A 26,777-nucleotide genomic window follows, 5' to 3' on the forward strand; every position below is an offset into this window, starting at 1 on the left:
TATTTCTGCTAGCATCCTAGCTTGTGTTTTAAGGCTTAGGCTTTGTTCATTCCATAGGGAGATATTCTGATGTGCACATGTGTGCATGCACACTCTCCTAAATTACAAGTCTAGCAGCTGAGATTTAAGATACAACTTATCAAATAATGCTTAGTAGGTGGATGATGTAAAACATCAGTTGAAGGTACCCTGTTACGTGCCACCAATAACAGTGCTAATTAAACCATCATCTGCCATTAGTTTGGTTATTTCCGTTAGTGAAATATATGCTGTATTAATCAAGGGTAGTGGGAATAATATTGAATATAATTAGCTCTAGTAAAAAAACAGCCTGACTAAAGTGACTACATACCTCCTAAGGTGTTAATTAACTACCTGCTTTTCCATTTTGTGCATATTTGAAGTCACTTTTTCTTATTTTTGTAAGATAATGAGGAAAAGGGTGTACAGGTAATTTTTGTAAGATTGATTATTTTTTAAATTCATTACAAGAGTTTGCTGTGGAGGAAGGCAGGATAGCTGAGAGCAAGAAACTGCCAGTCAAGGTTTTATACATTATGTACACCTTGTAAAGGGCATGTTCCTGGCTTCCTGTCCATGACAAAAATAGTTTTCCAGGTCAGGACACCCTCAAAAAGTTCATACCAAATGTGGTCTGCAGTCTTTTTTTGACTCCAAGTGTTAAAAGACTTGCAAGATCTAGCACCAGGAGACCAAAATTCCACAGAGATAACCTGGCTTTTATAGCCTGTGAGCTCTTGAGTTCACTATTATTTCCACTGTTCCCTGATGCACCCCTAATCCCAAAGTCCTAGTTCCTTTGTGAAGTTCTTATTAATAGATAAAAAAGGGGAAAAGGCTTGGGCCTAAGGCCCCTGGTTTAGAATGGCTGAAATACTAGTAGTTTTGGAACTTTTAGTGATGAGCAATTCCTACAACCAGCACTATCAATATTTGCTTAACTACCATTAGATTAGACTTAAAAGCATCAAATATTCAAAGCTGCAAAAATTCTTCAAGATTTTAAAATTTCATACCTTGAACAATATAACTTAACAGAAAAAAATCAAATGACAGTTTTAATAGACTTTAAAACAGTGTACGAGTATAAAACACTGGTTTTTTTGTATTTCAAAATTGGAGGAAGATACCAGTCATTAAACAGTCTACAAAACATATGCCAGTAGATTACATAAAAGACTATATACAATATAAAAAGAGCTGAAAACAGTCTTCACTGTAAAAATAATTTAAAACAAATTTTTCAATTTAAAATATCTATAGCACAAACACACATCATGCAAATGGACAACTAAATATACTGCATCCTTCAGTGTAGCCAAATAAATTCAGATTGATGACTTTTACATAGGGAAATGGCCATTTGATAAAATTTTTTCTCTCGCAGTAATTGTCCTAGCTGGGTATCTTAAAGAACAGCTGTATTTCAAACCCTTTTTTAAAAGTTGTAATAAATATTAAAGCAACATAGGAATACTTTGTGATTTGGGGAAAGTATTTCTGCAGCTGAGATAAAGTTGATGTGTAATTTTAAGGCAGGCTAAACTTTTAAATAGAAGACGTAACAGGAACTAGTTTCACTATTTTGCTGTTAGAAATTACATGTTCACCTCCATAATACTAGTCTAGCAGTTTGGTGTTTATTATACCAAATCCTCCAACAGGAGACAGGTTGAGTTATAATTAACATCTATTACTTTGAAACTGTCATCAGGAGCCTGTTGCTCTCATTAATGGAAAACAAAAGCAACAGTCCAAAATATTACACTCCCCCCAGTGGAAGTACCATTATTAGAGATTCATAAAGGCTTTGCATATTCACATCTTGGCAGTTTAATACTTCTGGAAAAGGATAAATGCAAGCTCTACCACAGTGATAGGTATTTAAACAAGAATGGAAAATATTCTTGAAAATAAGGGGAACTAGGCAGGCACTACTGTTTCTAAAGCAATAAAAATATTTCTAAACTATTTATTTGTTTTCCAGGTTAGTTTTAGGAGCCAATATAGACATTACTACATGTCCACAGGAAGTACAAAACCATTTTTGTTTGAACAATACAATATTCCTGAAACTCTTAGCACCAAGTCTTACTTTTAAAAGCAAAGACAACTGAGTGCTCTCCCACATATTGGTGACTTCTACTCACATTGCAAGTCATGAGATTTTTAAAAAGTTAGCTGCCACAAGTTTTGGAAATGCCAGTGTTTAAAAATAGGTAATTGTGCTAATAAAGAACCAAAAGTTTAGCAGACAGATTTGAGGATTTCAAACCATTCAATGTTACAAAGAAAAGCATGAACATACCATTCTTTGGTCTAGATAAGCTGTTCCCTTTACATTAACTTAACATTCCAATGGCTTTTTGAAAATTTTAAATGTTGAAACTCACTAGGCAAAAACAAAATTATATATACATATGGATGTACCATACAAATGAAAAAGTCCTGACCAACAACTGACTAAAAGATACTTAGTACCTTTCCTTTAAAAAAAAAAAGTTAGTGTTGTGTACAAGTACAGAAATAAGCAAGTTAAAAATTACTCATAGGAAGAAAAGTCTATTTTTACCAGTCTATAAATATTACACCTTTCTGGTTTTCTTGCTCTACTGAGTTCACAAGTAAACATTCATTTTGACATGCTGAAGTTCCTAATGCTGGTGGAACAATTCCTGTACCTGGACAATTATTACATTATGATTTGTTTGGATAGTTAATGTCTGTTGCTTCTTGTTTTGTGGCTACAGCTTCATTAACTGCCTCCTGATCACCTCCATCAGCTCCAAGTCCAATTCCTCCAGCTCTCTCATTAACATCAGCATCATCTTCCAAACCGTTGTAGAATTCTTCAGTCTCACTTTCATCCTCCATGGGTTCTTCCAAACTTGGGCTCTGGCATGTCTCACTATCACTGTTACTGCCACAAGAACTAGAGGATAAGACGTCATCTTCAGAGTCTGAATACACCTCAGCGCCATGGAAAATGTAGCGATTTGGTGGTAAAAACAGATACTGATTACCTGAAATAGATTAATAAAGAGAAATGATGTTATTTCCAGTTTACTAAAATCTAATTCAGTATGAGGGGGCAGTGTGGAGTAAGTGTAGATTCCATTTTGTCTTTAATCTGAGCATCATTACTAGAAGCTATTCACTACAGCATTTTTAAAAAACTAAGCTATAGACAACATCCTGGGTGCAAATCTTATTTGTCATTCACCAGGTTTGTTAATTTGGGCATTTTTTCTCTATGCCTCAAATTCCCCATCTGGAAAATGAAGTAATTTTCACAACAACCCTATGAGGTAAAGTATGAAAAAACACTGAGAACCTCGTTCAATAAAGGTTACTTAACCTTTGAACAGATCTGATGAAGATAAAGTTAAATAATTCATGTACACTGAATGTTAACTAACTTCTTTAAAGCACCTATTATGCTTTCAAAGCCTCTTCATTACATATTTTAATTTAACTGTCTATGATAAAACTTGATTTCTCAGTTATGGCTTCACCACTTCTTTGAGTTGTACCTTTGTACACTGGCATCATCTTAAAGTGTTAGAAACAGATTCTCAGTCCACCACCCACTGAGTCAGAAGGTATTTTTGTGGTAGTTCTCTGTACACACTCAAGTGTGAGAAGCACTCATCTACCATTGTACTTCACCTCCCCCCCCCCCCCCCAATTTGTGTTCAGAGGGAAGATGTGGTCTAGGATGGTAAGCAGAGCTCCCCTTCTCTACCATTAAGGACCCGAGGTCAAGAACACCTCCACACATTCTACTCTTAAAAGCACCAGTTTGAATCTGAGTAAAGTTCTCTAAAGTCCTAGCTTGGTCAAATTTGGTTTAACTGCTTTTGTTTACACTGTGATTTTTAAGTGTAAAACTTAGGAGCCCTAAACATTAATGATAAATGTTTTCTACTCAAAGTTGTAAGAACAAGTAACTTCTAACTTGTCTTTTATCACACATACTGTAAAGGGCACCACATACCAAACTGATTCATAACACAGTTGATCTGAAGTAACATGCATCTGCCAAGCATCATGACCCAGTTCTTATCTGGAACAACCTAATGTGTGATAATTCTCATCTGAGCCCACATCTGTTTCAAGAGAACATACATTATTTAGTTTTTTAGGCCATTAATAAGCATTTCCATTATTGGAGAATGGACTCCAGTACTTGTGTTACAGCTAACAGAAAACTCTGTCGAGCACTTAACAGGGCCATCTCTGTTTTTTAAGGGTCCCAGATACAGCTGTCCTCTACTTTTCTTTCTGTAGTTTTGGCCTATGCTTCTAAAAAAATGCTTTATTCTGTTCTACAAACTCCCTTCCTCCTAGAACTGACTAATCTGTTTCTCAGCCTTCAAGCACCCTACACATGTCCAATTTTGCCCTCTTGGCAGCTATCAAGATGAACTTAAAAGTTATATATGCTCCCTCTTCTTTTCACCCTTGCTCTCACCACAGGACTAGTGACAAATTAAAATAAGTGTAAAAGTCTAGTGGTCATTTGTCAACAGCTACAATTTTATGCTCTTTACATCTATTATCTTTTTAATTCTCACAATACTGTGAAGTATGTACAACTTTATTCCCCATTTTACAGATTAAGAAACAATATCTGAGTCTACTCAGGTCTAATTCCAATGCCTGTATTTTTAAAGCCTAACTCGGTACAGTAAAACCACAAGAGACATCTCCACGTTTAATCTTTGTTTCCTGGAGCAAAGAGTTTTGCGTGTCTGACTCAACTGTCAAAAAGAGAGTCCAAAACAATTCCCCACACCAGTCTTCCAGTGCACATGCACGCTTTGTATGCGGTACACTCATGATACCTGACTAAATCAACAGCAGTCTTTCTACTTCTGATGACTGCTGCATCTGCAGACATAAGCATTCTTCTACACTTTCTGTAGGAAAGTCAGATGTTATTAGGCTTTTTGGGAAGCCTTTGATAACTTAATTCCCTCCAGGTACTGTCTTTCTAAATATTACCTATTTTTTAAGTTGTATAAGATTGTGTGTCTGAGTTAAAGAGCATATATTTTTACTTTGACTAAGTAATGATTTTCCACCATGTAGACTACTTGGATTTAATGACCCAAAAAGTAGAAAGTGATTTCACTTATGTTGATTAATACTGTTTGGTAAAGACTTCTCATGTCAAAGTAGGTTAGACATTATACCTGATACTCTGCGGAGAAGCAGCAAAGATGTTTTCTCAATCTGAGACAGCATAGTAGTTAAGAGGACAAGCTCTTAGGATACACCTGGAATCTAGTCTGGCTGTGCCACCTCCTGTTTCCTTGCCTGGGCTACTTTAACCTAGAGGTTCCTATTTTCCCACCTGTAGTGGAGAAACAATAGTTCTTACCTCAATCAGATAATGTATATAAAGCAGCTGGCTCACAGTAAGCACCCAAAGCTCAAATTATTTCTACCAGCTTAAGCTCACCTGACAGTGGCAAAGCACCCAATATTTCAAAGTTTTCTTCTGAAATTTAATGCTTACCTTCTCACGCCACACAGAAAAAAGGATACAGAGCATATTTTAAACACACTACTTCTTCCCTATGTAAGATGCCAATCAGCTCACATTATGTGCAGAAAGTTACTCTATCAACTAATCTGCCAAAATCACTCATTTCTTGCAAATATTTTAAAATAATTATACATTCAAAATGGTTCAAGGGTCTGTCTTACCATCAAGCCGCTTACTAATCTGCTGCTTTCCAAGTCTTGCTGGCCAGCACTTTCTCACTGTTACAGCAACTGAAGTTCTTTGACTGTTCTCTGCACTACTGGAGCCAACATTCTTTAAATCGGGACCCTCCAACTGTTCAGTGACACTTTCAATGTTCCTAGTATAAGTCTTTACTTCCTGTGATTTTTCTTCCATTTGATCTTTTGATTCGGGCCCATCTTTATCAACATTACTCTCTGTTGTTTGGTCTAAAAGTGTGACAATTTCTGAAGAATCTGGTGAAGTTCTTTCTGGTGTACTTGAGTCCTCTGAAATATTAAGAGGTGTGGGTGGCAACTGTGACAAATGACCCTCTTTTTGTGTTCGTTGAGGTTTTTCAGTAATTTCTGAGAGCTTTACAGGGTTGCAGCAAAGTTTGGCATATTCACCACCTAACCTATGACACAGCTCATTAATGATGACATCACAGTCTCCAAGAAGCTCTACATCAAAATGCAGATGAGGCAAAGGTTCCCTATTTATTAATATTTGAGGCACTTCATGGGGTATGGAACCTAAAAACAGGGTAAAAAATAGAGTTAGAAAGAGGGAAAGGAGCTAAGCCAATAAAGCCACAACAAATGCACTGCCAAAATCTAACATGATTCCAATACCAAAAAAGAGACCTGCTGCTGATACCTAACCAAACCATTACATTTAATCAACTTGTCAGTAAACAAATGAGCAGTTAAGCATCTTTAATAAAATTTCAGGTTCTGCTCCTGGTTACCTATGAACAATCTTCTCACACCTTTCCACTCTGTATCTCAATTTTTTCCTTGTCTGCATAAGGGAAATAACAGTATTTTTCCACAAGGTTGCAGTGTGGATAAATTAAGTAAATAGATGTCAGGGATACAGGTCTTGGTACACAGGGATTGTTATTCTACTAAAATAGTTAGATATAAAGAATGAAAATTCATACAAGTCCATTCTTCACTATTATATACCTGCATCTTACATTTTCTTGAAATTACCTTTTCCTGTCACCAACACACTATTACCCTGCAGAATGCTTTTAAGAATTTCTCTGCCTTCAAGTAAAAAAATTCAAAAGGGGCTTATACATTAAATCTTCATGTTTTGTTTACTTACAGTCTGTCTTATAGTCTAATAATAGAATGTCACAGGTATTTAAGGAAGATAGAGTTATATTAACAAGGAGGTAATATAACTCTTCAGTTCTTTTTTTCCCCTTGTTTCTTCCAACTGTTTACTCTGGCTGGGTATTTCACTGCTGTGCAGAGGTCCAATTTAATTCTCTGGTTAAGGGTTTGATAGTCTCTCCACCTCCTTCCCTTACTTTTTAGAGCACACCTGATACTACTGAGTTAGTCCTCTATCCTCCTCTCTCTTGCTTCCTTACTAGAGGAGAAAAAAAGATAGTATGGGAGCACATTAAGAGAGAGATTCCTGAGAGTAACCAGGACTTATATCGTATCTGAGCATTTTATACACACACAAGCACCCTTATGGGTAAAACAGATCCATATACAATGACTATGACATGATATCCTTAAAAGAAGAAACCATTTTGAGCACCCAGATTCTACCTTACATGAGTATATTACACTTCTATCTAGCTATACATTTAAACTTACTGGACCTAAAATCAAATCTGAAAAATAACTAAAATTAAGACTAAAAATATGAAATCAGGACTTTTTTTTTCTTAGATTTTTTTTGGTATCATTAATATACAATTATATAAACAACACTGTGGTTACTAGATTCCCCCCATTATCAAGTCCCTACCACACATCCCATTAGTCATTGTCCATCAGTGTAGTAAGATGCTAGAGTCACTACTTGTCTTCTCTATGCTACACTGCCTTCACCATGCCCCACCCTCCACATTTAGAGTGCTAATCATAATGCCTCTTATTCCCCTGCCATCCTTCCCACCCACTCCCTGCAACTTTCCCTTTGGCAACTATTAGTCCATTCTTGGGTTCTGTAGTCTGCTGCTGTTTGTTCCTTCAGTTTTTGCTTTGTTCTTGTGCTCCACAGATGAGTGAAATCATTTGGTACTTGTCTTTCTCCGCTTCGCTTATTTCACTGAGCTTAATACCCTCTAGCTCCATCCATGTTGTTGCAAATGGTAGGATCTGTTTTCTTCCTATGGCTGAATAATACTCCATTGTGTATATGTACAACATGATCTTTATCCTTTCGTGTACTGATGGACACTTAGGTTGCTTCCATTTCTTGGCTACTGTAAATAGTGCTGCAATAAACATATGGGTGCATATATCTTTTTTCAAACTGTGAAACTGCATTCTTAGGGTAAATTCCTAGGAGTGGAATTCCTGGGTCAAATGGTATTTCTGTTTTTAGTTTTTTGAGGAACCTCCATACTGCTTTCCACAATGCTTGAACCAGTTTACATTCTCACCAGCAGTGTAGGAGGGTCCTCTTTCTCTGCATACTCGCCAGCATTTGTTGTTCCAATTCTTTTCTATGTTGGCCATCCTAACTGGCTTGAGGTGATATCTCATTGTGGTTTTAATTTGTATCTCCCTGATAATTACTCATGTGGAGCATCTTTTCATATGCCTGTTGACTATCTGAATTTCTTTGGAGAATTGTCTGTTCAGATCCTCTACCCATATTTTAATAGGGTTATTTGCTTTTTGGGTGTGGAGTCACTTAAGTTCTTTATATACTTTGGATGTTATCCCCTTGTCGGATACGTCATTTACAAATATATTCTCCTATACTGTAGGATTCCTTTTTGTTCTGCTGATAATGTCCTTTGCTGTACTGTCCTTTGCTGTACAGAAGCTTTTTAGCATGATGTAGTTGCTCCATTTGTTCATTTTTTATTTTGTTTCCCTTGACCAAGGAGATGCATTCAGAAAAAAGTTGCTCATGCTTATATTCAAGAGATTTTTGACCATGCTCTCTTCTAAGAGTTTTATAGCTTCATGACTTACATTCAGGTCTTTGATCCATTTCGAGTTTACTTCTGTGTATGGGGATACACAATAATCCAGTTTCATTCTCTTGCATGTAGCTGTCCAGTTTTGCCAACACCAGTCGTTAAAGAAGCTGTCATTTTTCCATTGTATGTCCACAGCTCCTTTACTGTGTATATGCTTGGGTTTATATCTGGGCTCTCTAGTCTGTTCCATTGGTCTATTGTTCTGTTCTTGTGCCATTACCAAGTTGTTATGATAACTGTGGCTTTGTAGGTGAGCTTGAAGTCAGGGAGCATAATCCACCCCCTGCCTTATTCTTCCTTCTCAGGATTGCTGTGGCTATTCAGGGTCTTTTGTGGTTCCATATGAATTTTATAACTATTTGCTCTAGTTTGTTGGAAGAATGCTGTTGGTATTTTGATAGGGATTGCACTGAATCTGTAGATTGCTTTAGGCAAGATGGCCATTTTGACAGTATTAATTCTTCCTATCTATGAGCACAGGGTGTGCTTTCATTTATTGGTATCTTCTTTAATTTCTTACATGAGTGTCTTGTAATTTTCAGAGTATAGGTCTTTCACTTCCTTGCTTAGGTTTATTCATACATATTTTACTCTTTTTGATGCAATTGTGAATGGAATTGTTTTCCTGATTTCTCTTTCTGCTAGTTCACCGTTAGTGTATAGGAATGCAACAGATTTCTGTTTATTAATTTTGTATTCTGCAACTTTTGTTTTGGAGTGAAATCTTTAGGGTTTTCTATGTACAATATCATGTCATCTGCCAACAGGGATAGTTTAACTTCTTCCTTGCCAATCTGGATGCCTTTTATCTTTGTGTTGCCTGATTGCCATGGCTAGGACCTCCAGAACTATGTTGAATAAAAGTGGGGAGAGTGGGCATCCTTGACATGTTCCCAATCTTAAAGGAAGAGCTTTCAGCTTCTTGCTGTTAAGTATAATGTTGCCTGTGGGTTTGTCATATATTGCCTTTATTATGTTGAGGTACTTGCCCTCTATGCCTACTTTGTTGAGAGTTCTTATCATGAATGGATGTTGAATTTTGTTGAATGCTTTTTCAGTATCTATGGAGATGATAATGTGGTTTTTGTCCTTTTTGTTGATGTGGTAGATGATGTTGATGGATTATCTAATATTGTACTACCCTTGCATCCCTGGAATAAATCCTACTTGACCATGATGGATGATCTTTTTGATGAATTTCTGAATTCAGCTTGCTAATATTTTGTTGAGTATTTTTGCATTTATGTTCATTAGGGATATTAGTCTAATTTTTTTTTGTGGTGTCTTTGCCTGTTTTGCTATTAGAATGATGCTGGCCTTGTAGAATGAGCTTGGGAGTATTCTCTCCTCTTCTACTCTTTGGAAAACTTTGAGGAGGATGGGTATTGGGTCTTCACTAAATGTTTGATAAAGTCAGCAGTGAAACCATCTGGTCCAGTTTTGTTCTTAGGTAGTTTTTTTGATAACCAATTCAATTTCCTTGGTGGTAATTGTATTTCGATTTTGTTTCTTCCTGGGTCAGCCTTGGAAGGTTGTATTTTTCTACAAAGTTGTCCATTTCTTCTAGGTTGTCCAGTTTGTTAGCATGTCATTTTTCACAGTATTCCCTCATAATCCTTTGTATTTCTATGGTGTCTGTAGTGATTTTTCCTTTCTCATTTATGATTCTGTTTGTGTAGACTGTCATTTTTGAAAAGTCTGGCTAGGGGTTCATCTATTTTATTTTCTCAACAAAACAGCTCCTACTTTCATTCTTTCTACTGTTTTATTCTTCTCAATTTTATTTCTCCTCTAATCTTTATGTTCCTCCTTCTACTGACTCTGGGCCTCATTTGTTGTTCTTTTTCTATTCTAGTTTTGTTAACTTTGAGTTTAGACTGTTCATATGGGATTGTTCTTTCCTGAGGTAGGCCTGTATCACAATATACTTCCCTCTTAGCATGGCCTTCTCTGCGTCTCAGATTTTGCAGTGTTGTATTACTGTCATTTTTCTCCAGATATTGCTTGATCTGTTTTTAGTTGGTCATTGATCCATTGATTATTCAGGATCATGTTATTAAGCCTCCATGTGTTTGTGGGCTTTTTCATTTTATGTAATTTATTTCTAGTTTCATACCTTCATGGTCTGAGAAGCTGGATGGTACAATTTCAATTTTTGAATTTACTGAGGCTTTTCTGTGGCCTAGTATATGATCTACTCTTGAAAATGTTCCATGTGCACTTGAGAAGAATGTGTATCCTGTTGCTTTTGGATCAAGTGTTCTGTAGATGTCTGTTAGGTTCATCTGTTCTAGTATGTTATTCAGTGCCTCTGTCTACTTATTGTCTGTCTGGCTGATCTGTCCTTTGGAGTGAGTGGCATGTTGAAATCTCCTAAAATGAATGCATTGCATTCTATTACTCCCTTTAATTCTGTATTTGTTTGTTTCACATATGTAGGTGATCCTGTGTTGGGTGCATAGATATTTATAACAGTTATATCCTCTTTCTGGACTGACTCCTTCATCAGTATGTAATGTCCTTCTTTGTCTCTTGTCACTTTCTTTGTTTTGAAGTCTATTTTGTCTGACACAGGTACTGCAACTCCTGTTTTCTCCCTTTTAGTTGCATGAAATATCTTTTTCTATCCCTTTACTTTCAGTCTGTATATGTCTCTGGGTTTGAAATGAGTCTCTTGTAGGCAGCATATAGATGGGTCTTGTTTTTTTATCCACTCAGTGACTCTATGTCTTTTGATTGGTGCATTCAAACCATTTATAGTGAGGGTGATTATCGACAGGTATGCACTTAATGCTATTGCAGGCTTTGGATTCGTGATTACCAAAGGTTCAAGGGTAATTCAGGACTTTTTCTTACATGTAAGTTAGTTGAAGCTAACTTCTGCCACATTAAAAACACATTCCTTTGAAGTTTTGAACTGTGTCCCTCTGTCTTAATTTTTCATATATATAATAGAAATGATCTTTTCTTCTGTTTTGGCAGCCTTCTACCCCAACCAAAATGTGAGACTGTCAAGAGTGTCATCTATAAAGTCTGTTTCTTTACCACTCTTTAGTCAGAAACAGAGTAAGATCACTGGGGTCTACTGTTGAGACCCACAACCCATGACAATTTATGGAAAAATGTTTTCTAAAAATCACCAACTTACTTGGAATTAGTGCTACTGGTCTTACTTTCAGGGAAGACCCAATTACAATGAGGAGATCAACTTCATCTTTGTCATACTTCATGGCTCTATGAAACTGTTCTGGTAAGTTTTCACCAAAAAAGACAATCTCTGGTTTCATGATAGCAAGTGGTTCATCAGCTGGGCACCTAGGACATCGTGGAACCACCTACATATTCCCGATTTTGGTCGAGATGGGGAAGAGAAGGATAAACCCAAGTTAGAAACAGTCAACATTTCCACACTCCCTAAGAATGCATTTCAAAAATTATCAAAGAAAAAAGGAAAGCTGTGGGTCAAATAGCAGGTTAAACTGGATACAATCTAAATGGGATCAGTCAGCTTATTAACACAATGAAAGACAATGCTGTTATTTATGTATTTGCTATAACTGTGTATCTACATTTGGCATTCAAGAGTCCATCATATATTGAGAGGAAAACTGTCGTGTGTGTGTGTGTGTGTGTGTGTGTGTGTATACACACACACACACATATACACACATATATACACACACATATATACACATGTACATACATATGTAAGTATACATACAAGCCTTAATTTTTAAAAAACAAAAAAGATTTGCAAGATTACAATGATTCCATTTTAATTCACTACCCATAATTATATATACAGTCAGCTATACAACACAAAATTTTATTTCTGGATTTTTTATTTTATTCTCTGGTATATTTTCCTTTATTTTGGGGGCAGTAAGAATGCATAAAATACTTTTTACACATTTTAAGATCCCAACTCTTGAGAGGTGCTTAAAAGGGAGAATAAGGAGAAAAGTCATTTAGCAACACCTGACTTACAATCTTGGTTTTTATTTTAGGCTTTGATATTAAGGAGCCAATTTCATCAGTTTAGAGATGTTATAGAGCACTGTTTTCGATTTAAGGTATTCAAAGAATTCCCACTCTCTTTTGATTTCTGTATCATATACTTTCAGGGAAAAAAAAAGGATTTGGAAGCAAAAGAAGAAACAGATCAGAGGCGCTTGCACAATCCCTAAAATATGGGCAATAGTTTACCTGATTAAAAATATCTCCTCGTACAGCTTCACAGTCAACTTTGTATTTACAAATCAGGCAAGACGCTGTTGCAAAGGAACCTAAAGGCAACCAACATACACAGGCTTATTAAGGAAATGTTTCCATCTTAAACATACCCCAAACATTTTAAAGATACCAGAAAAGTTAGAGAACTCTAAATTTTTAAGACACTCTACAGGAGAATCTTGGGGATGATTAATTGAGACACAATAAATAAGGAGAGAATCCAATGCCCAATAACTGAGTACAATAACTTAGTACAACAAAGGAACTCCTCCCAGGGTTAAACTAGTGTTGGAAGGTTGCAACTGTATGAAGGACCTTAACAGACATCTTTAAAAAACCATTTAGATACATAAGAAAATGGTCTGTTCATAATTGTTTTAAAGTCTTATTGAATCCTACACATCTACACTACCCAGTTCCTCTGGTTTCATAAAGATAATGTTTTTTCACATATAGCTAATGCCACTTCTGTAATAAAAAAGGTTACTTAAAAATTTAATGGAATTCAACAGCCACGTCTTAAAGTCTAAAAGCACATTAATATCTATTTTTTTGTGATGCTTTAAGTATCAAGGCCAATACTTTCATTTTTGGCATTCTACTTTTCTTAATTTACCTTCTGCTGATCACATAGATTAAGTTGTAAGGCTTAATCTCCATTCCTGGGTAACAGAAATTCTCAATTTACTAACCATGACACTGAATTATCCTTTGGATTCCTGCAACCTGTTCCAGTGTATCTATATTCTGAGTATAGTTGCGAAGTAGTTTTCCTTCCTTATCTGACAAGGCTATGAATTTGTGACAGAGAGATGGTTGGAATTGTCCAGGATATATTTCCTATGTAATGCAAAAGACAGAAAAAAAGATTAAAGAAGTAAAAGAGATGTCATGTGTTCAAGTTTAACAAAAACTACCAATGATAATCTCCCATGTATAAGTTAATAAAAAATACATGAGCATGTCAAAGCATCTCATGGATGCAACACATACCTACAAAGGACTGTTACTGTATAAAACTCAGCAATTAGTGAACTTGGCCCCTTGAAGAAAAGGATAAAGTCAACCCACAAATAACTAACAAACATTAATAGATATTTAAATAAAAGTCAGAAGAACTATACATCTTAGGATATATCTAATTGTTGTTGGCTGCAAATTCAATTTGTTTTTGTTTTAAGGAAAAAGGGGGAAAGTTTAAACGATATCAAAGGTATAGTGATTTTTTTAAAACTAAAAAAAGGCACTGTCAACATAATAAAAATTTTTGATTCATCATTCATTATAAGTATCAACCTGTTGGAAGTTTAAAGCTAAAGTTTTAATTCCTTACCAAAATTGTTTTCCTTCCACTGCACAGGCACATACTGGTATAGTATAGAGTTGCTCATGAATGCTGAGTTGCTGGATTTTGTGTGTGTGTTTTTCCCCCCAAATAATGCTTCAATGCTGTTTTCTTCTTTAAAAACAAAGAATTCAGATATACACATGGCAAAAAGATCAGAGAAAAAGTATCAATTTTGGTCCTCTCAACTTTTAACTGTTTCTATTAAATTTCATTTAGTAAGTGACTATGGCAAAGGAAGTTTCTCCTTTAAAGTAGTAGTGCTACCTACACTTCCTTACCATTCATTACAGCTCCTAACCTATTACAGTGCTAGCAAAAAACTACACACAACCGCATGTCCATCAATAGGGGACTGGTTGTAGAAATATGGTACATCCTTAATAGTTGAATATGCAGCCATTAAAATGAGTAAGGGATGCCTAGATGCACTCAACTGGAAGACAGTCCATGGTGTGAAAAAAACAAGTTAGTCACTAGTGTGTGTAATTGTTTGTCCTGTTATTAAGAAAAAATGTAAATTATATGCACACGTAAATCGGTATGTATGTTCATATAAGTATCAAGTCAGGAAGGATACAAACAAGCTCTAACAGGTGGTGAAACCTTCACTTCTGACATACAAAAAGTTTAGTAAGGTCATAGATGACTTTACTTTTAATATATTTAATATTTCAAAGAAACTATAGGGATATCCTTTTGTGAAAAAATAAGAAAATCTCATAATCACATACATGTGCATATGCTGCTGAAAATGTTTATATATAGAAATAAAAAATTCTCACATTCAAATTTTTTCTGAGTTTCAAGGACAACTCTGCAACTTAGGGAAAAAAAAGATAATGCATACAGAAAGAAGTAACAGGCAAAGAGCTTATTAATGTTTATAAAAAACTTAAAGCCACGTCATGTTTTGGACCACCGAGTTGTGCTATATTAACCACTGTTTTCTTCCCAGGGTGCTTTGTTCTAGTACATCATTTAGAGGAATTAAACATCACAGTATCTTCTTAAAGCTCCTGCTGGACACAGCTGTCAAAAGTATTTTAACAAATACTAGAATATGCTATGCAATAGGTAAAATAGGATCTATAGTAGAAAGGAAAGTGATAACAGCATTCCAAATGCAGAACAAATGACTTAGCACCTTAAGAGCAGGGTCACAAGAGTACCAAGACTCCATCCTCCTGGGAGGAACTTTTGTGTGCCTTAGCATCCCCTGGCAACCTTTCCAAAGAGGAGGTTAAGAAGCACAACGTGTGGGACACTAGATGCTGCTGTATGTTCCAGTTTCCTTTCATGTCAAACCCTAACATTTCAGGGTAGTTTAACTCTTAAAGTTACAAATCAAATCCTACAGCTGGGGATGAAGGATTTTGTTTTACTTTATAAGCCTATATTTTATGTTAGAACATAAGTGATTTGAATTTTAACTTAGTTTCCTTTCAAATAGTGGGCCTTGTCTGAATCATTAGATTTAAATACTATGTTCCTTAAGGGATATAATTTGAAGGAATTTTTAAAAAATAGAGAAACTATTCCCCAAGACAGCTAACCTTGAAAACTGCTAAAAACCAAGTGACTGGGGATACAACTTTCAGATTAAGTATGGATTAATTCTTGCATGCTGGAACTGTGACATGCTAGCCTTGTTTTATGCAAGACAGGCCAACCCAAATCTGAACATCCTGAAATTCTATTAAGGAACCAATTGTGGGCTGGGCCATTCTGTTCCTGCAATAGGGATCCTTAGAGTGGAAGCAAAGCTGGGACTAATGGCTTGAAACACTTAAAAAGACACACTGCTTCCATATACAAAGCAATCCAGTAACCAATTGGCTACAGGCAACCAATGTGGTCAGAACAAAACCTTTGAAACGATCTGCCATAGTGAGTTTTCACAGAAATGACGTCTTTCCTCCAGAGATGCACTTCACTTGCTTGCTTCTCAAAATTTCTAGCATTAAGAGACCCCAATCAAAAGCCAGAATATTAATTGCAGCTCCTCAAAAACGCTAAAAGGATTCATCAAAGTTTGATACGCCACTATTTGCTAAATTCTCTTCTCCTAACAGAGCAGTGGGAAGTAGTAAATAGAGCTGAGAAATTAGAACCTCAAAAAAGAAGTGAAACTGTCAATCCTGGTCAGGAAAATCCTCATAATTCCTTGTCTTGTTTCATTCATTTCACAAAACCACTCCTGAATAGACTGCTCAATATCTTAATACTTACAAATTAAGGTTAGACACCTGACAAATTCAGCTGCTTTTTAAAGAAAATCTGGTTCTCTGCGAAATTCAAGTTTCAGCAAACTTTTTCCACACAGGAACAACAGATAGTGAATATTTAAGGCTTTGCAGGGCATGCAGTCTCTGTCCATATAGTCTGTTGCAAGCACTAAAATCTTGCATTGTAGTGCAGAAGATGCCATAGACACTATGCAAATTAATGACCATGGCTGTGTTCCAATAAATCTTTCTTTGTGGTCACTGACTTTTTTTTCTCCCATCAATTTAAAAACTCTTAGCACAGAGGCTGTATAAAAACACGTATTAGGCCACATTTGGACTAGCAGTAGTTTGCCAAACCCCACACTAATCTAACACAAGTGAATTTCAATTAGTCAAGTTATTAAGTTACCATATAATCAAGTTTTAGTATGTACCACACATAACAGGAGTACTTTATCATAATGCTGAGGAATGACTTTTACATTTTAAAGGCTATAAAAGTAAATAAAGTACATGTAAGAGCTCCTATGTGGTCCAGAAAGCAGGTGTCATTTCTACCTGGCCCGACAGAAAAAGTTTGCTGACCCTACTGTTGCACATAAATTCCCATTTTGTGTATGAAAAACCAAGACACAGAAGTTAGCTTGCCAAAAGTCACAAGAACCAGTAGGTAGCAAAGATGTCATTTAAGCCCAGTTTTGATACCAAAGTACAGCCCTTAGCCACTATACAATAAATAGTGCCTTTTCAATTTTTGATACCTCTACCTCACATTTCCCATTTTTTAGGCTAAGCACCATTTCTATAAGATGTTACAAACTAATCTGTTAAGACCAGTCTACACTAGTAAAATATACTTCATGGGATTACTGGAGGCTGGAATTCCAGTTACCCTCTAGCTTTAAAACAGTCTTCAATACATAATGTTCCCACAAATCAGTATGAGAAATGAAAGCATCCCAATGGTAAAGAATAGCTAAGAACAAACAGGCAATTCAAAATTGTACACGTAGCCAATAGTAAAAAGCAGTCATGACGCACATTTATAAAAATAGAATATCAACATAAGATGCTACAACCTATCTGTTAATCTGATATTTTTAACTGTCTTAAACTCAAGATATCCAGTAATAGGAGACTGATTAGATATATTTTGGTACAACTATAAAATAATACTGTGCCTTTTTTAAAAAATGAAGTGTATCTGTTAACTGCTATTATAAAACTATTTCCAAGAATATTGAATGGGAAAAAAGGCAGAGAAAAGGACAATCTTGTTGGTATTCATTTTTAAAGTATTATTAGAAACTTAACAGTAATACTCTTGTCCCTACACCCACAGGCTTTTTTTTTTTCCTAGGATACCCAAGAAAACATTTTACCATATTAACCGTTGAGGAAAGAGATTAGATGTAGGGAAGACTGATGGGAGAGGCCAACTAATGTTTATGTTTTGTACTGTTGTAATTTCTTTTTAAACCATATATACCACATACATATACATACCCACAAACATAATTTTTTGAAAATATTTTAATGCTAATAAATGTGTTGTGGAGATTTTTTTTTGAGGAGGGGATGTGGGCCAGAGGCATGCTTAATCAGCCTCCTAATACACTTCTGGTAGCAGTGTATTTTATTCAAACCTTTCCAGGTAGTAGTAAAGACAACCTATATAAGGACCCTTAGCAATTTCACTTTTAGGAATTTATCCTAAGAACACTGGAAACACACCGAAAAGACAATAGCAAATAGCAACACTATTTGTAATGACTAAAAGTAGGAAATCCAAAAACGTGCACTTGCAAAATTACAGTACACTACCTCATGAACATTATGACCATTATATTCAGGTATGTGACAGAAAAAGTTTATTGTATTAAACAGAAAATATCACAAACCCAAAGCAGTAGATAAAAGACCCTATTTTTATAAATATATATCCGGCTATAATACTGTACTTACATTTATATGTATGTAAAACATATCCAGCTATAATACTATACAAACATTTATATGTATGTATTTAAATTCCTTAACTTTTATAACTACATAATTTGGTATTCAGAGATTATCAAGAGATGGCTTATTAAATATAAAGATATATTTTTGGAATTAAGTTCATAAAATTCAGTTATTTCTTCCTCCACTTTTTCAGGAATTCTAATCACTTTAGAGGAAAGAACATTCACTTAATTCAATGTGGCAACAGCAACTATGCTCTTTGAATGCAGTCCTTTTCTAAAAGTTTTTATACATCCTCAGTTTCACCTTCACTGATTCTTAATAAAATCACTCATTTTTATCATCAGTGAATTATTTTAACTTCTGAGAATCATGACCATAATTCATTATCAATTTAAGCCCTTATTAGGCGATAACAGTTCATAACATGGCTATATAGCTTTAAGTGGCCTTACTGTTCTTCTGTCAAAAGAATTCAAAGTGGTACCACAGCATGGCACACTGTAATACACTGGTGTTCAAGCAGAGAGCAATTTTGCAGGGGACACTGGCAATGTCTGGAGATATTTTTGATTGTCAAGACTGGGGAACTGGAGAGCTAATGGCATTTAGTGGAAAGAGGCCTGGGATGCTGCTGATAATCCTGGAATGCACATAGGAAAGCTCGTTATAGCAAAGCATTATTTACCTCAAAATGTCAACATATTGAGAAACCCTCTAAGGAGCCAGTACTGTCTTTAACACACCTCCCCATAACTTGGAATTTTCAGTCTGAATGAAATCTAAGTTTCCTTTCAATAATTATATGCTATCAATGGATTCATACATGCACAGAAATTCTTTCTTCCAAAATATCTAAATTTTACTAGTAATATTTCCTGTTTTCATGGTTTTGCATTACTGTTTTCTCTCTCCTAACTAACAAAAACCAGAAGCCATCTTAATGAACTTCCTGCCTACTATGGCAACTGGTAGAGAATCTTAGGTTATGAGTATTTTATTCTTTATTCATGCAGTATTTAAGGAGTCTAGTAAAACACTGTATAACAGTATTTACATACCCTCCTCACCCACGATTTTTGGATACTCTTCCATTCTTTGTCTTTACCAATTTCCTCTTAAGCCTTCCCTAATGATTCATTTTTAGGCCCAAATTAACTCATCTCTCCTACCTGTTACTATTAAGTGCTATTTCTGCAGCTAGAAGCTTTCTTTTAGGCAGTTCCTAATGTGAGAATTAAAGTATAGCAATTCTATAGGAGTAACAGTTACAAAGATTTACTTAGCTCTTAACTTCAATGAAAACTCAGAAAAGCAATTGAGCAAAATTAAATTCATATAGACAATAAAAATGGTTGTGCTGTTTCAACTTTTGTTTTCAGTTCATTAATAAAAACATGCACAAATTCTTAAAATTTTTATAAAGTGAAATATGCTGCCCTCTCCAACCTTTTCTTCTCCCAGGTGGTATAACATCTGTCCAGTGGTTAAGAACACTGTAACACAATAACTATGTGCCATTACTACTGTAATTCATATTTCCTCTTATGCACTGTCTAGATTTCTATTAAGTGCATTTTTAGAAGTTCCTATAAATTTCTCTTTCCCAGAGTAATTCTGAACTGCTCCCACAGGTTTTTACATGTCAAAACTAGTTCAAGCTAAAAATGAATACCCAGTTTGTACATTAGACAACTAAGGTTACAATCTTTCTCACCTTGCTATTTTTCTATTCTCAGTTACATTTTTCCCAAGTGTCAAATTACTGCTTTACTAGGCAATTTAATATATACTTAAGATAGGGGGAAAATGCTGACAAGTTAAGTTTGGGGAACACATTTTACTCCCTCTCATAACACAGAATTTACAGCAAACCTTGTGAGTACCATATAAATGGCACTAATGAGTCAAGCTTTTATTATCAGATGATATGATCAAAGTAATTTCCAGTTATTTGCTGGCCTTCTAAAAGTTGATTTGTGCTAACTAGGAATATTAAGCCAGTGTCCTAGGACCAATTCAAGAAACCTATAACTTAGGTGGTATTTCATTGGTCTTCAAAAATATGCAGTAATACTACCAGTGCCAGTATGTTAAAACAGTATTATCTTTACTAATTCACAACCATATAATTTAAAAAAGAAACTTTATTCACCATGAATTAGGTATCTGTTCTAAAGGCTAGATATGGATGACCATCATTACTGCTGACAAATGAAAAATCCAAAATTTTTACAAGATTCAAAGTCTTTCATTGTTGGAAAAAATTTCAAATTAGCTTAATTAACTAAATCATATCCAAGAAATTTTAATACACTTTCCCCATTTTATTCCAATTCCTATTTATAACCATACGTGGATGAAACAAATTTATTTCTTTAAAGTTAGTCAACCAATTTAATGTTATTCTTAATTAGAAGAGCTTGTCTATAATTATGTAGATAGATTATATGGTCTGAAAGTAGCTGAGGTTACCTTAATTTAATTAAGGTGTAGGTTCACTTAATTTTTAGATTCACTAAAAAAGTCACTAATGCAAAAGACCCTTTTTAAATATACTGAAATTTAGCAATAACAAATTTACAATTTCTTTCCATAGTCTAAACTATAGGGAGAAAAACATTTTCTAATGACTGAAATCTCTTTGGCATTGTATACCTTAATTTCAAACTTTATACTCTACAGCAAAGATGTCCAATAGAAATACAATGTGAACTATATATTAATTTAAAATTTTCTAGTAACCACATTAAGTGTGAAATTGTCATAATTTAAAACCTAATATCAAAAGCATTATTTCCAGATACAATCAGTATTTAATACACAATAAATAAAATATTATTTTTTATTTTTCCCATATTAGGCTTCCAAAATCTGGTATGTCTTCCATATTTACATCACATCTCAATACACTAAAGTACTCAACAGCCCTGAGTGGCTAGTGGCTTGTGGACAGGACAGGGCAGCTCTACAAACTCGAGGAGAAAAGAGCAACCTTGACGAAAACACAACCTAAGAATCTTCTCCACAAGTCATCAAATTTTTCAGGCACATCCTCATGTATTAAATTCTGGCTACTACAAAACATACCAAAATAGATATTATCATCTTTATGAGTCATAAAAAATAATAAAAATCAAAACAGTGATGTCACTTTCATATGGTCTACTAACCTCTAAAAAAGCCTGGAAAATGTAAAGACCATTACTGAAGTTGAAAATTGAAAAATATGAAACAGCCTCTTCTCTGCAAATAGACTCAGTCCTAAAAGGAAGAAAAGTAAATGACAGTCCCCTTCTGAAAAGAAGGGAATTCTTACTGAAATGACTTTTTCAATGATTTCATTCCACCAAACTATTAGTACCCAATTTATTGCACAATGAATAGTAAACTTAAGAAGCCTAAATGTGAACAATACTTTTTCATGAAAGGAGGTCAAAGAAACAGCTGCAAGAGTTCATAGTACCTTTGCAAACTTGAAGAATGGTCTTGGATCTTTTCTGAAATATTCAATATCAAACATTGCTTGAGGATCTGGTAGATCTGGGAAGTCTATTGCAAGGCGAGCATAAATACCATCTCTTGACCTGAAGTCAGGTATTCCGCAAGAAACAGAAACCTGAAATATGCATGGCATAATTTGTACAATTAAATCTTCTACCTCTACCTTTATAATTACCAGCTCTCCTATCACACAATTAGGAAAGAGCTGAAAAACACTATAGCTTGACACTTCTTTTGGAGAACAAAATACTGTCCCCTATTCTAATATCACAAAAAAAAAAGACACCAAAAAACCAGGATAATTAAATCCAACACATTCCAGTCATAATGGGGTAAGGAATTTTAAGCCAGGCAAATTTTAAACCTCTAAGCATTTAACAAACAAATTAAAGCAATTGCAATTTGATTAAGAAAGGGGTAAATGATTTCAAATTAGTTTAAGAAAGCAGGCAAGAATTTCTATTATAGTCAAGTATTGCCAAAGACATCTCTCATCTGGTTAGGGCTCTAACTTCTTTAAGAATATTAATTTTCTTTAAAAATTATGTTGTATAATATTTCAGTTCTTAATTTTTAATTATAAATTTAGACAGTATGCTTTTGCCACAAATAAACCTTGACATTTCAAACAGGGATTTCATAAGTTATCTTTTTGTATCACAATTTTACCAGAGTAAAACCTTGACTCCACTTTGACCTCAGAGTAAAACAAACTTGTTGCAATCTCATCTGGGAGAAAAAGGTATTTATTCTTGATGATCCTTTAAGATTAAATAACCACCTCCCATTAACTCAAAATGGCAAAAAAAAAAAAGCCTGAATTTACTGTGGAGTTGCCCTGATCATTACCATACTCTGTAACATATATTGTATTCAACACATAATACTCAATAGCCTTAGGTAGCTAGTTCACTGCGACCCTAAGTAGGGCAAATGAAAAATGCCAGGACACTACAATTATATCACCTTAAATTAAAATGGAGGGGAGGTAGGAATCTGTTGCCTTCCTAACACTAAGTTCTTTACCTGTGAATACCAATTAGGTTCCTGGTTTTCCATAAAGATCAAACACAAGTAACCAAATTCTCCATCAGACTCTTAACACATCTGAACGCAAGTAAAATACCCAGCATTTCCTTTAGGTGCTGTGGTATAATGTAGGTAAATACTTTGGCTTAACTCCACTTACTCACTGTTCTAACAAGCAAATCTTTTTTGCAGGTTGTTGGAGAGGTTTTTAAAGAACTGAACCAACTTAGCAACGGTTGCTACACTCACTCTGAAGCAGTTTCCAAACACAAATTCCAATTATCACATAAAGATAAGCTCTTCTATGCCAAAAAATGTTTAACTGGAAAACGCCTAAGAACATATACCTCCTCTCGCTTTTACTAGTGTTTTATACATCTTACATACCCCAGCTCCAGTTAGAACTATTATTTTTTTGCATTCTTGCAGTAATTTCACGGCATCTTCAATTGTATTAATATCTTTTCTTTTTTTCCTTTTTGGTGGTTCTGAAAGGATATTAATAACAATCTGCCACAATGTCATATCATCCAATTCAGGTGGAGGAATTGTTTCTGGTAGTAAATCTTTAAGAATTGTTCGAGGATCTGTGCCAATCATGAGATGTTGCTGAACAAAAGTATATGGACCTATATTAAGAGGGAAAAGAATTACGTCAAATCCATTTCCAAATAATTCAGCATCTCAACTATTTTCTGAAGTAAGGAATTAGCAATCTAAGGTTTTCTGGCAAAATAAAAAAATGTAATGCAAAGATATTTCATTGAAGTGACATCTTCAAGAGCGAAGGCTATATCCCAAGGAGATTACAGAGACATCAGATCAGGAGTTAAGACTGCCCTTTGAGGTATAAATACCAAGAATGCACTTTAAGAGTCAAACTAGTTAATTACCAGAATTAAATTTCTATGGCTAAAATCTAGAAAAATACACAATAACACAAGTCTGTACAAAAAGGTTCTACAAATCAATATAGGAAAGATCTCACCAGTTCCAAAAGCCCACTATTTATCACTAAAGACAAAGAAAAACAAAAAAAAAGGAACTTGATAATTATTTTTTTCCAGTAATATTCAATTTGACCTTAACCATCTCTCCCAGAATGATATACAGTGCTGATGTTTTGAGCATTTTCTTACCCTGAAATTTCTTACATCAGTATCCTAGCTTGATAAAAACAAAAATACAGTAAATATTAGACTCTAAAAAGGAACTAATCACTACATTTAAATAGTCAAGGCATTTTTGAAAGAACGAGAGCACATTAACAACAAGATCACTTTTGAGATGTCATGCTATTATTTGGTATAAAAATCTGGTAGTATACTTCAGAATACTTTCTCATTCATCCACATACTTAATATTTATTGAACACAGAAGTGCCAGGCACTTTTCTAGGTACTGACACACAGTATACAAATCAGTCAAGAATCCCTACCCACAAGGGGCTTACATTCTTGTACAGGAATCAAGACAATAAAAAAGTTAGGTACACAGCTATGGTAAGAAGTGTTGAGAAAAAATAAAGAACAGATATGAAGTGAGGGAGCAAGTATTTTAACTGCAGGACAGGACCGCCATACTGAGGGTACAATTGAAAAGGCCCTGAGGTAGAACCTGGCCGATGAAAAGAGGCCAGTTTCCATAGGCTTGAGCTGTTTAAAAATAAAAACGGAGCAGAACACTACACTTCCCCTAGAAATATGTGGTGACATTAAATCTCCCAGATTAGAAGGCAGCAGGAAATTATATATTTAGTTGGTATAAAATGAAAATATAGAAAAGAAGACATTTACTCTCTAAAACTATAGAAGCCATACCTATCCTTGGCCTTGGAGTCCAGTCACTAGAGCTTGCATGTGAGGCTCTATCATCCTCATCACTTTCACAGGAATGGAAACCGTTGGTGATTATTTCATCACCAAACAGAAGATTATCTGCAAAGTAAGTAAAAAATAATTCAAGGCTGCTGAAACAATCTGAATCTAAAACATACTAAAATCTACAATGGTTATAATGCAACTATGTTCACTTAATAAAGCACTTTAACATTCACCATACACGCTGCTTGTGTATAAAATGCCTATGGCATAAGCTTCCAAGGTTCATAGAACAGTTTATCCTATCTTTAGGGATTCTACCCAGACTCTAAAAGTTTCGATAAAAATCTAAAAATAAATTAAGTCTACTTAATCAAAACACAAAAAGTAGTAATACAGACTGAATTGGTCATGCACAAATAATGGAATTCATTAAACTTGTTAAAATTTACCCCCAAAATTGTTCAATTGTAACTATGGCCAAGTTGCACTTTTCTTATACTACACATGCAAAGATTATCTTCTAAACTGTGTTTCTTGAAATCAGGGGTCCTTTTACTAATCCAGCCCCCCATGCACACATATAATCAAATAACACACTGATTGGTTTTATTGATATAGTGACAAAGACCCCCATCTATCCAGGACAGAAACTTCCCAGATCGAAAATATAAAACCTCGACACGTCACATGCAACTAACACATCTGCTTTAGCATGCCAGAAAAATGTCAATGCATGTTTCGGGGTTACACATATACACAAAAATATACCTGATCCAAAAACTATTAAAGAACATGATTAGAGTAAAAAAACTATCCATACAAAGTAAAAGTAATTCTATGCCCACTATTAATTGCGCTGTAGAAGGGTAATAAATGTCAAAATACTTTCTCATTCATCCACATACTTAATATTTATTGAATATAGAAGTGCCAGGCACTTTTCTAGGTACTGCCACACAGTATAGAAAGTTTAAAATTAAAGGCCCTCAAACAAGTCACAAATTGCACGTGTCCGTTTGCAAAGACAAACTGCAAAAGGTCAATGCAAGAACATGCAAAAGTTGCAGGTGGGGGGTGGGGGCAAAAAATAACAAAAGCAATATGCCAAAAGGTGTAGGAGTCGAGACCCCATTTTAAAACCAACTGCGAAAGCTCCCCAGCCAGGCGGCTGCGCAAAGCGCGAGGCCGCCGGACGGGCAGCGGACTGAGGGTAAAAGGGAGGGGAGGGGAAGAACCGTGCCGGGAGCCCCAGAAAAACACAGCTGTGGAGGGCCGCGGCGGGAAGCCGAGCCTCCCTGAACCCGCAGGGCGCCCCCACCCCACACCAGGAGGGGCCGCGGGAGGAGATGCGCAGTCCCGGCCGCCCGCGCCCTGCGCACCTCGGTACCCAATCGCCGCCGCCGCCTCTTCCTCCTCCTCGCCCTCGTCGTCGTATAAGTCGTCGGCCGACGGCGGCTCCCGGGATAGGCCCTGTAGGCCTAGCCCATTGTCTTCTTCTCCAGCCGCCGTCGCCTGGGCCTCCTGCTCCCCGCCCGCCGCCTCCTCCCTCCACAGCGCAGCCGCCGGGCAGCCCCCGGCAGCTGCCGGCAGCTCACGCTCGGGCTCGCCCGGGCTCCGCCCGAGGCCGGGGCCATCTCTCCGCGGCCTCTTGCGGAGCGGCTCCCCCGCAGGCGGCGACGTAGCCTCCCTCTCGGCCGCTGCCGCCGAGGTGGAGCCGCCGGGCTGAAGGGCGAGCGCCACCTCGTCCGCCATCTTCCAACTGCCTCTCTGGCCCTCCTCCCTCGCCTCCTCTGCTCCCGCTCGACTCGCGGCAGTGGCGCCCCCGCGGCTCGGGCTGCGGGAGATTTAAACCCCGTCACGTGACCCGCCCCTCGCCGCCTCCGCCCTCCCGCCGCTCCCGCCACCCACGCCGGCCGGACCACAACAC

At 36.1% G+C, this 26,777-nt stretch overlaps 1 protein-coding gene across 4 annotated transcripts; it reads right to left on the reverse strand.

Moving 5' to 3' along the window:
* Positions 1 to 1,066: 1,066 nt before the first annotated feature.
* On the reverse strand, positions 1,067 to 26,729 carry SIRT1 (sirtuin 1). Of its 4 annotated transcripts, XM_037010897.2 has the most exons (9): positions 26,230 to 26,729; positions 24,848 to 24,964; positions 23,415 to 23,656; positions 21,961 to 22,113; positions 13,646 to 13,793; positions 12,927 to 13,006; positions 11,869 to 12,055; positions 5,737 to 6,291; positions 1,067 to 3,044 (listed from the first exon to the last, which is right to left on the reverse strand). In XM_037010897.2, exons 1-9 carry the CDS (start codon positions 26,600 to 26,602, stop codon positions 2,719 to 2,721), a joined length of 2,181 nt encoding a protein of 726 aa, XP_036866792.1. In that variant the 5' UTR covers positions 26,603 to 26,729; the 3' UTR covers positions 1,067 to 2,718. The 4 variants fall into 4 exon arrangements, with proteins under 4 accessions (XP_036866792.1, XP_017532443.1, XP_073097071.1 ...); XM_017676954.3 differs by lacking the exons at positions 23,415 to 23,656; positions 24,848 to 24,964; positions 26,230 to 26,729 and adding an exon at positions 14,287 to 14,412 and having other exon boundaries at positions 21,961 to 22,098; XM_073240970.1 differs by lacking the exons at positions 23,415 to 23,656; positions 24,848 to 24,964; positions 26,230 to 26,729 and adding an exon at positions 14,287 to 14,409 and having other exon boundaries at positions 21,961 to 22,097.
* Between the last annotated feature and the right edge of the window lie 48 nt (positions 26,730 to 26,777).

Source organism: Manis javanica, chromosome 7 (assembly GCF_040802235.1).
Source record: "Manis javanica isolate MJ-LG chromosome 7, MJ_LKY, whole genome shotgun sequence".
In the NCBI taxonomy this organism is placed as follows: domain Eukaryota; kingdom Metazoa; phylum Chordata; class Mammalia; order Pholidota; family Manidae; genus Manis; species Manis javanica.

Coding starts and splice junctions, on each gene's coding strand:
- SIRT1 (XM_037010897.2), bottom strand. CDS start 26,602: ATGGCGGACGAGGTGGCGCTCGCCCTTCAGCCCGGCGGCTCCACCTCG. Junction 13,794..21,960: donor CATTCTTCAAGTTTGCAAAG/GTACTATGAACT, acceptor TGCATTACATAG/GAAATATATCCTGGACAATT. Junction 3,045..5,736: donor GATTAGTAAGCGGCTTGATG/GTAAGACAGACC, acceptor AATCTATTTCAG/GTAATCAGTATCTGTTTTTA.